The sequence below is a fragment of the Rhagoletis zephyria genome, unplaced genomic scaffold, assembly GCF_001687245.7.
Source record: "Rhagoletis zephyria isolate East Lansing unplaced genomic scaffold, Rhagoletis_zephyria_1.1 Rzeph_scaffold_00776, whole genome shotgun sequence".
NCBI lineage: Eukaryota > Metazoa > Arthropoda > Insecta > Diptera > Tephritidae > Rhagoletis > Rhagoletis zephyria.
In genome coordinates, this window is record NW_016157860.1 from 83,765 (window position 1) to 95,237 (window position 11,473).

The 11,473-nt window shown below is 35.6% G+C and overlaps 1 protein-coding gene across 2 annotated transcripts in view; it reads left to right on the forward strand.

Annotated features, from left to right (window-relative positions):
* Dscam3 (Down syndrome cell adhesion molecule 3) overlaps positions 1–11,473 on the forward strand; it is a 129,101-nt gene that overhangs the window by 83,758 nt on the left and 33,870 nt on the right. For both annotated transcript variants that reach the window (XM_017614109.1, XM_017614110.1), the window contains exons 8-9: positions 1,397–1,514; positions 4,194–4,417. In XM_017614109.1, the coding sequence (XP_017469598.1) occupies positions 1,397–1,514; positions 4,194–4,417 (342 nt within the window). The remainder of the gene's footprint in view (positions 1–1,396; positions 1,515–4,193; positions 4,418–11,473) is intronic.

An 11,473-nucleotide genomic window follows, 5' to 3' on the forward strand; every position in this document is an offset into this window, starting at 1 on the left:
TGGCTGCACAGTGTTGCCGTTTTGTGGATAATTCTCCAAATTGGGGGAATTATAATTTTTGCGGCTAATGTTTGGGGAACGATATGCTGTGGGGAAATTTCGGGAATTTGCTCTTTAATAACTATCTATCAAAAATTTGAGATTCATAAATATTTTCAAATTAATTTTTATAGAGTTTCCTTTTTTCATTTTGATTCTTGTACTGTCTTCTGTATCAAATGTTTTTCTATTTAAATAAAACTGGCAACAATACAAGTATAGTATTATTAAAAGTACTGTGTAATAATTGCTTTAGCAGTAACAGATCAAATTCACACAAGGTGGCCTTGAATGAACAGCTGAAATATTCGCCGCAATGATTTTTAATGTTAAAGGGATGTATTTGTATGAATTCGCCTTGTGAAGTAGTTTGCAGAAATAATTTTGCTTTGAATTATCGGTTGGTTCCAAGGCACATTGAATAGGTAACAGCAGCAGATGGTTGCAATTTGCATTTTTTAATTCGAATTAGTAGTAATCGAATTCAAATATTCTCGTGAATATAATAATATGTTTCTTAGATTTTGTATCTTAATAAGTGCAATGACGATTGAACTACAGATTAAATTTTAATGACCAAATAAATTTTTTACAATCAGGGTCCAAATAAATGACTTCATACAATAATTTTTTCTATTCCCTAATAAGCAATTTTTTTTTTTATAATGTGTATTTAATATTTTATTTAACACTTATACTTATTATATAATATATTTTGTAAAAGATGCAGAGAATTGTAATAACAAAATATACTATACAAATATCTTAAAGAATAATACAGCTTTGTGAAGGAAACTAAAGTAAAAAATATTTAGTATTTCGTTTCTAGGGAATTTGAAAACTTTTGTGGGGATTTTTGGGTAATTTCTGGGTAATTAAACGAATTTAAAACGGCAACGCTGTTGCTGCATTACAAAGGCATTATGCACATACATATATAGAACCACAGTGAGAGAGTAAAAGGTAGACGAAATGTGTAAATGCATATTAACTCCATTAAACGGATGGCTGGCAGGAGTTTGTGCTGCCAGCGAAAAACTGTTACACGTCGCACTTCGTAGAGCAACTGTTGAGCTGACAATGTAGCAAATAATTCATTGTCATGGCTGCAGCAATACCAATATGCGAGCACAGGTGCCGGCATGCACGCACGCACGCACGCACAGGATAATGTGGCTATTTGTCGAGTTATTTGCGGAATTTTTTTTATGCTCGGGCTTTTACATTTGTAGTGCGTTTGTTATGTTTTTTGATGGAATTTTCACTCGATGTTGATTTCGTTTACCCCGTTCTCGCTTTATTTTTGTTGGCTTAAGTTACTTAAAATGTCTTATATGCTTTGCTTTTCTACTTGCAGGTGGTATCGCGTCTCGGATTCATCAGCACTATATCCGATTCCATCGTCGCAACGCGTGATATTGTCACGCACGCTGTTGCTCATCAAAAATGCTGACGAGCGTGATGCTGGAAAATGGGTAAGTGGGCGTTATGTTAACTAACGCCTTTGGCATAAGCTGAAGTGTCTGGTATATCTGAAGTGTGTGTGTGTGTGTGTGTGTGTGAGCGAGTGAATGGCAAATGCGATTGTGTATGAAAGTAATGAAATTTTTTTTTGGTGGACAAATCAAATATGTTGGCGGAAAATTTGGAAAATATGTATGTACGTATTTGTATGTGTACATAAATTGAAGTGTTTCAGCTGTATACGAAAAAATCGCCCCCAAGCAAATCATGAAATTGGTTTTTTTAAGCTCCCATCCAAATATTTGTTCCCTTTTCTGGATCAGTCGCGTTTATCTTGCGGAAATTTATTTCGCAACTAGTTTGCTTCAGTGAATAGCCAAAGATGACAGAAGTGTATAAATAACCTACGTGGCAAAATTATAGCGCGCCACATATCGGCAAGTTAACATTTTTTTTATTTATTTCATTCATTTTTTTTTTTCAAAATTTACATTTTTCTTCAGAGAAAACCAGAGAACTTTCAAGTTTAAATCTTTGTGTAAGATTAAAAAAAATCAATAAACTTTCGTAAAATTTTCCAGTTTTCAATTCGATTCCTTAGAAAGATTTTGAGTATGCAGGTTTGTTGCCAAATCTCTTTTAGTATAATAAGCCGCAAGTTTGAGGGAACTAGGACATCAGACATAATTGCAAGGTTTTTTTCCCTAAGCATAACCAACTGTGACAATGAATGACCGAAACCCATTTGGTAAACTGGTGGTTCCAAGAGAGGCCATCGGCGCAGGAGTCTATGTCTCATTTTCATGGTGCATCTCATCGAGCTACATACGTCCGAAGTAGCGGGTAGAAAGTGTTACCATCTTAAAGCTGGTTTGAGATAACCTTCGTATTTCAATACTCAACACACTCGGGAAAAGGACTTACCCCGTGTGAGTGCTGGGACAACGTGTAGTCACTCGGAATTATTTCCCCTTACGGCAGTAAATTTTACCAAAAAAAAAAATCAATTTATTTGCCAAAATATGGGCCCATTATAGTAAAACTACATTTTTAGTTTTCCTTCCTCGTCAGGATTTTTTTTAAAGAAGACTTTAAAATTTCAAATTGGATTGATTTTACAGGCCAACAAAAATGGAAGAAATGCTTGGTGGGGTAAATATTAAAAGTATTTTTGATAGACAATCTGTAAAATTAAATAAGTTAATTGGTGCAGAAAATATCCTTTTATAATTGTATCGTTGAATATCACTAAAATTCGCAGTCCGGCAGGTTCTGCAATTCACTTCCGACTGAATCTCAATCTTCGCTCAGAAATGAATTGCAGAACCTGCCTTAATATTTATTTTTCAAAAAAAATAAATTAAGGACAAACATTTCGAATTTCGTCCTTCTATCTTTATTAGCTCCAATAAAATGAAATTAATTAAAAGGGCATTTTCAAAATCCATTTGAACTTATGAACCAAAAACTAAATTTTTTTAAATTTTACAGAATTTTATATTTCCCATATTGTTATTCCAGATTTAACTGAACTTTTATATAATTTTTTGAGTACTTAAATTATATCATTGAAAAGTCAAAGTCTAAAAAATCAAGACGTCAGAGCGAAAAAGTAAAAAAAATCGCAGTTTCAAGTACTTTAGTCGGCCATTGTTTTGTGATTATATTATTTTTTTCGTGTGTTTTGATTTTTTGTTTGTTTTTGCCGCACAGTGTTTTATATAGGAAAAAAGGAAGCAGAAACTTACTGTATCAAAGAAAAATGGTAAGCAAACAGAGGTCCTTTGAATTTGATTGTTCTTGGTCGCGGTAGCTAGGTGACCTGCTCCCTCCTCTAAGCCCTAGATACCTGTGGCACCACAAGAAATCTCATTTATCTCTGCTATTACATTAAATGATATGCGTAATTTCCTAAAGATTCCGAGTTACCTGTGATAGAATTTAACGCTTTTGGAGACCGACTGCACCTGCTTTTAAACATTCGCGCAAGTTCGGCTTGTAAGACGCTACAACAGTTCGATAGGCGAAACGACTTTTGTACTCCTTGTTGTTCCGAGTATACTCCTCGGTTTGCAGTGTGTAGAACTGAATAGAAGCCGTGGGTCACGGAGCGTCCGGAGCCCATTGCTCCCTGCTATGAATTTATACTTTATGTGATTTTAATTGTGTTCCGTAAATCAAATTGTAATCCATCGTTGAAAGATATTTTGACCAAAATTATCTTCCTTCGACCAGCAAACCTGAATATTTCAAACCAACCAAGTAAATTCAGTTTAAGTTACGCGGAAATTCTTGAAATTTTATCTTCTTGAAACTTTGATTTATGTATATGGTTTTGGCTAAAGCTTGGACAATATTATTATAGAAAAATAACAAAAAAAAATTAGCTAAAAAAAATTGTGAATATTTAAAAAAAAAATCAACACCTGAACACTTGTTTGAATCACTGTGTATATTTTTTGAAATTGACTTATAAATGCTATTAACGTCTTACTTACGTATGTCTCAATAATCTTTCGCGTAAATCGTAAATTTAAAATGTTGTGTATTGTTGTTGTTGTTATGATTTTGCCGTGTGTGTCGCCTTTTAAGCCATTTCATTTTCATTCTACCTCTACTTCTCCATTATTTCAGGCTCAGATATACATAGCTATGTTTGTAACTTGTATGTATTTTTCAATTTTTCGTAGGTCTGCCAGGCTGCAAATCAATTCGGCGAACAGCGCATTGAAATTCGTCTGCTGGTGAATTCGTATGTGTCGGTGCATATATTGCCGCAAGTTCAAATTGTCAATTCAGGTGGAATGGCAATTTTCAATTGTTCGACGACGGGTTCAGCGATCGATGGTGTCGAGTGGCTGCATAACGGTATGCCGTTACAGGGGAATAATGCGCTTAGCAACGGACGGGAAAAGTAAGTGAATACACACATATGTATATCGCACAAAATACGCTTTTGATATAACTTTGTGTGTGTGTGTGTTTGCATGCGAGGCCAGGGATTCTATTCACATTTAGTGCTGAAAATCAAAAAGAAAAAAAACAAAGAAAACAAAATGGAGTTTGGTGTGAAAGTAAAAAAACCTTGTTTTTTGAATAAAAATTGCAGAGATTTACAAATTATGTAGACAATCGAACAACGTGTTTAGGTTTTAGACCGAACTAGTGCAAAAAATATCATTCGATTTTTTCTTCTGCTTGCGACTTTTTCGACCGTTTCGGGGGCAGTGCAGTACTATTTCGGGACTAATTAGGTATCATTTTGGGATATGTTCATTTGAGACTAGTTCGGGCCTATTCCAGGAGGATTCTGCTTTATTTGACATCTAGTTCAGTAGCATTTTGCGTCCGGTTCGGGATCATTTCAGGATAGTTCAAAACTCGTAATGAAATGATTCGGAAATAGTCCTCATGTGGCTATAATTGGTCCCAAAAATTAATAAAATAAAGTGAACTGATATCAATGTTTAATTTCTAGTCTACCCTATTTATATATGTATGTTTTTTTAATAAAATTTAAACACATCTTTATGACTCTGCAGCAAACTGATAAAAAAGCTATTGCCAGAATTTGGCAGACTTCAAATTTATTTTAAGGCCGTGGTTTCTATACGCTATACGGTCGTAGTTGAAAAAATCTCCCATATAAATTGACCAGCCCTAATGTACATTTATATCTATTTAAGAACATAATATTACATTTTTTTAACTGCTATTCTATTTTAGCCAATTATTTAGTATGATTCGCGATTCACTAATTGAATCAAAAAAAAATAATAATAACCAAACCGTAAAGCGTTAAAACCCTCGACGCCAATTAATGGGCCATCAGTATAATCCCTCATTCATTCATGCATACATACATACTATTGCAACTTGTTTTGCACAGCTATTGAAGTAACTGTTTATATCTAGTGTACACTATGTATGCACTGCTGTTTAATGTTCGCACTTTGATTTATTCTCAATGGTATCCATTCATTTTTCATACCGTATATTTGAGGTTTTCACTTCCGCAAAAGTTATATTCAAATTTTGTTGTGGTTGCGGAGTTGAATAGCCGGGTGCAACAATAACATACACGCACATTAACAATTTTGATTTTCTCAATTTTGAGAAATGACTATTTGCTGCAGCGGACAGCTCAAATGGAGAAATAAAACAAAAGCAAACCAAAAGGAATATAAAACTTGCAAATATAAAAAATAAAAAAATATAAAATCGTAGTATACAAACTAATTGGCTCCTTCATTTGTTTGTGGTCAAGAACTTGAGTTAGGCTATCAAACCGATGAGCCGGATTAGTTTGCGGAATGGCCAATTGTGGGCGAAGAAAAAAAATGATACCACAACAATAACAATAACCGATGCTATACACCAACTCAAATTAATACCAATGTTTTGTGGTTATATCAATGCATGGCTTTCGATGCGTAATGACGGATTTGAAATTTCGACAAATGAACATTTATTTTTGTAGTATTAAAATAAGTACATACATACATACATAAATATTCATACAGTATCGGTCATATCTATAGCACGCGATTTCAATGTGATATTGTGCCACTTATGTTTATTTATTAATTTTTATGAATTTTCAATTAAAATATAGTTCATTCTCAGACAATCCCGATACAAACCCAAGTGTAACAATTTGTAGAAAACTACAAAAAAATTCAACAAATTTTCACCTAAATTTCAAACTTTTTTCTCGGAAGTGTAAGAATTTTTTTGAGCACACAGTTCTTAGCCACTTAAAATTTGCACATTATCAGACTAAAATTGAAGGGGCTAAAAAACTGTGTACGCAAAAAAAATTCTAACACTTCCGAGAAAAAAGTTTGAAATTTATGTGAAAATTTGTTGCACTTTTTTGTAGCTTTCTACAAATTATTAAGCTTGGGTTTGTATCGGGTTTGTCTGAGAATGAACTACATTTTAATTGAAAATTCTTAAAAATTAATAAATAAACATAAGTGGTATACAATATCACTTTGAAATGGCGTGCTATAGATATGACCGATACTGTATGTCTAGTTAGTTTGAAATTGAAACTTTTGAATTTCCTGTTGATGTGGCTACAGGTAAATTCATCATTCATATCTACAGAGTTTTGTCGGCTTCGGCGACGAGTGGAGCACTTTTCAGTTCGAAAATTTTAATTATCAGTAACGTTGTTGCTTAAAAGATTATCGGCAATGCCCATTTTCGACCTGAAATGCCAGTTGGTTTCCTTGCGATACGTTTTTTCATGGGAGAAGCAATCAAACTTGGGTCTAAAGGAACATTAATACCCACATGGGTCCGGTCTCTGGTGCGAGCAACATCTGAAATTTGAAAACATTTTTCTTACTACGGTCGCCTCCCGGCCGGAAGTGGTAGAATTCCGCTTGTATTTAATTTGTTTACCGGTCTATCCATTCTCTAATTAGGACAATCGTGTACTTGCGGTGCTGGTAGGAATACCCAACTGGGCTAGCGAATTGGAGCAAGGAGATCAGGAAGGCAAAGATAGAGAGAGAAAGAGAGAGGGAGCGAGAGAGAGAGGGAGCGAGAGAGAGAAAGAGAGAGTTACAGAACCTTCAGTGAAGATATCGGGAACACTCCAGAAGTCCCAAGGCTACGCAACGGAATAACCACAATAACAGTCAAGAATGATAGAATACAAGATTGCGCCGATCGGAGAGGATTTTTGAGAATATCTTGTGTGTGACGTCACACTGGTGCAATTGCGAGAGAGAAATGCCAAAACGTGAGCAAGAATGGAAGAAGAAGAAAAAATGTTGCAAGGAAAACGTAAACAAGTTGCACCAGTGTGACGTCATGCAAACAACGATTCTGTCAAATTCGTTAAGAGAGGAATAGCGGTCCGAGATCGGCGCAACCTTTGTATTCTCTCAATCGTGAATAACAGTAGAATTGGATTTAGAGTTCAAGACAGCTGAAAGCACCTACATACATATACCAAAAGTAAAGAAGAAATGACAATTGCTCTGCTTACAACACAAAATTTCCGAAGACCTTTTTATTTTAGAAATGGTTTTGGAGGTTCGGCAGACCAAGCCACGACTGTAAGACTGGAAACTGGCAATTAGTATATTCACCCAGATAGTCAGATGGTCGCTAAGCACGTTTGAGCACTACAAGGCTCCAATGGTAAATGCCATCTGGCCATGCAAAGTGAAGAAAGTGGTCGATATAATGAGGAGCAGTCCTCCGGAAACATATGTTAAAAGTTATATAGGACGGCGCGAGTAATCTTAATTGCGAAGGTTGATAAAAGGGATTATTCGCTACCAATGCCTTTCAGACCTATAAAGGAAACCCTCTTTGTGTTGAAGGCAAAGGAGAAAAGAATGGGCAATCACACCAGATATAGAATTCTGAAGGTAAGACCACTATACACCGGTTAGTATACACACAAAGCAGGAACGTCCACAGAGGGTTTCTAAGAAACACTATGATCCATATCCAAACTTCTACATAGTGAGTTAAACATAGTCGCCAAATGGTGCAGGAAAAATTGTTTAAACATAAACCGCAAGAAGACTAACATAACCATTTTCGCCAGAAATAGGGAACGGGAGAAGTTACTGGAACCATTCCTTAAAGCAGAAAAGATACGCTTCTCTAAAAAGGTCAAGTGTCTCAGAGTAATCCTTGATGACAAGCTGTCATGGAATTCGCACTTAAATAAAGATATTAGAAAGGGCAGTGCCGCTCATTTCAACTGCCGGAAACTTATGGGAAGAAATTAGGATATCAAATTGGCAAGGTGGACGAATGATGCCATTTTCAAATTCATTCTTACTTACGTTGCGCCCGTCTGGTAGAACAAGGACGGTGTAAAATGAACGCTCAGGTCAAGTTCAGCTAACTAAAACGACTAGTCTAGATGGACATAACATGGCACGATGAGAACAATACCAACCGCGGCTATCGAGGCGATTTTTGGAATGCCTGCTCATTGTGATCAAGAAAGAGGCTTTTCTGTTTACAACAAGGCTAAGCTTAGAGAGGACAATAAAGAAAACAAGAATATCATACATCCTTCTACTCTCAGGGTAATAGAAAGAGAGGAAGAGCTGCGCATAAGCTTTGTGGACCTGTGCTTTCCGAGAGCTGACTTCACACATAATTTTTCACCAACAGAATAAATTGGAGAAAATAACCTCCTAAGCCTCGGGAGGACAGCCATATTTGGTATAATGACGGCTCCAATATTGACCGCAATGTCGGGAGTAGAAGTCCAAAGCTTACAATTCGGTAGGCTTCTTTTCAGCAGCATGTGGCAAGCTAACTCTGTCTTTCAGGCCGAGGTGCGTGCCATTGAGCTACATTTGCCTGAGACAGTATATAGAAAGTGTGCGAACCGCACACGGGATTACCTTCAGCTGTGTGTGACTGCCTTCAGTTTTTGAATATTTACATATCGCATGCAGAAACCGGGATAACATTATTTGGCTACCGGTATACAGTGGAATCATGGACAATGGCAAGAATTCGTAGGCGTAGGACCCTTTACTGGTCAGAATCAACAAGGATGAGCAACATTGTTGGAAAAATACGGAAGGCAACGGAAGAACTTAGTGCGTCATCTTGAATTTATCAGCAAGGAGAATCGAAGCCCTCCTTCCCCTTAGTAGCAAAGAAGTAATAATTGTTACGGGAGGAAGACAGGGAAGAACAGAAAATAACATTTAAACCCTCACTAGGACCAGCTTTTTCTTCCCAGGATAAAAGGTAATCTGCTCCCCCTCGTCTAAATCAAATGTAATCAAATCTGGTCCTTGAGTGCTCTGCTAAACTTAACTTCACTCGTAGGCATAGCAAAATCCTTTTTTATGTAGCGTCAAGAACTGTGGGATACTTTTCCTTCAAGTACCTTTTTACATAAAACCTGAACCTTTGCTTACCATGTCCCTCATTTATCTGCTTGGACACTGAAGGCATAGGCAAATCAGCACTATAAGGAAGTGGCCGTGTTTCGGGGTATACATATATTTGTTTATTAAGGAAAATGTTTTGACCATATAAATCCCACCAATATTAGTCAGGCAAAAGCAATAATCGGATACGTGGTATAGAGGCCGTGTCAAAATCATAAATGCGTCTATAACTTTGAAAATTAAGGACAAAATGAATATTTATATTATCTTCAATAATAACAGCAAAAGAGATTTAATAGTTCGTTCATAAATTCGATTATAACGGATTTTCCTTACTAAAATTGAAAAATTTTAATCGATCGATCGGGCACTTACTTGTCCATATCTGGTGGTGTTAGTTCCAGTTCAAAGCGTTAAACGTTTCGTGGTGGTATATAAGTTCATACATACATACATATTTATTTATATGAAAACCCTTTTTTGTATATATTCACGCATATTCCGTATGCACTCAAAACACAATTTCTTCTTTTTCGCTTTACACTTTTGTGGCATATTCTAAAAAAAACTTGTCAACTCAACAAAAATTTTGACAAAAGGGGGGCTATGATAATTTTCAGGTGATTTAAACCAAATTAGCATAATTTTGATACTGGCTGGCTTGCCTTTTGGAAGTATATATTTAGGACATTTGCATATTGACGCACGTGCTGGAGTTAATAAAATAAGCAAACTAAGTCACGTGGAAGGTTATGTTGTATAGAGAGACTAGTTGTATAAGTAGTACTCAAACTAGTTTTATTGCGAAAAATTCTAAATTGATGCTGAGAAGAGAGACTTGCTTTTGTAAATTCATGCAAAAAAAATTAATGACTAAGTTGGAATCATTCCACCACCAGATAATGACCCTGAAACCGTTGCAAAGCCACTTTAAATTTGTTCAAAGTTCACTTGATGACTGCCAACTAATCTAAAACTCACACAAAATTTTGAAATGCCTGACATTGATTTCTAAAATTCCTTACTGGGCTACTTACGCAAAACTGAAAGTTCAGCAAAAATTTCGCATTAACACTGACAGTCACATGCAAAAAAGTATCGCGTTCTTGCTTCTCTCCCAAAGTTTGCGACTTTCATCTCAAATAGCCAAAGCAATCATTCCGATAGCTCAACAGATGTTTGCTGGCTGCCTGCCCAAAAAATAATAGAAAAAAAATAAAAGTAAAAAAAAAAAATAAATAAAAACTTGGAAGCAGATTTACAAATCAAGCAGGATTTTTTTTTATGATTATGCTAATCAAATAAATAATAAATTCCAAACGAATGGTTTGGCAATGTTGACTAGAATAGAGTTGTGTGGCGAATTATCTGGAATGGCAAGCGTAAGCGTACACACTGCATATACATATACACATAAAGTTGTATCTACATAAGTGAAGGGAAATGAGTTTTTTTTTTCAGCAAACAAATGCATATATGTATGTAGGAGTACTTGTGTGCATTTAAAGCTGTGTTTACTTTGCTCAGCAATTGTATGTATAGTGCTGGGACATACTATGGGTAGTCAGCAGCCAGTTGGTTTATTTGCAATGTTCAATGCAAACAATATGCTATCTACAACACAGGCAGATACATACATACATAGATAAACGCATCGATATAGAAATGTGTGTGCATAGTAGATACATATGTGCATATGGCTATGCAAATTCTAAGCATATGCGTCGCTTCTATTATCCTTTCTGTACGAACTCACATAGATGAACATTAGAGTGTATCAATTTACAAGGCAATTTCGATTTTTTTTTGCATATTTCGATGGTCCTATGCAATAACAACACAAATTAAAATTAAAAAAAAAATAAAAACTGTTACTACTGTCTAATCTTTAAAACTTAAGTACTTTAGCAATCCTTACTACTTATATTAGCAAGGGTTGGAAATGGATTAGACAAGGATTAGATACAAGAGCCACGTAACAGTAGTAACAATTTTTATACCCGAGCGCACTTGTGCACAAGGGTATATTAATTTTGTTCACATAACGGTTGTTTGTAACAGCCAAAACGAATCGAGAT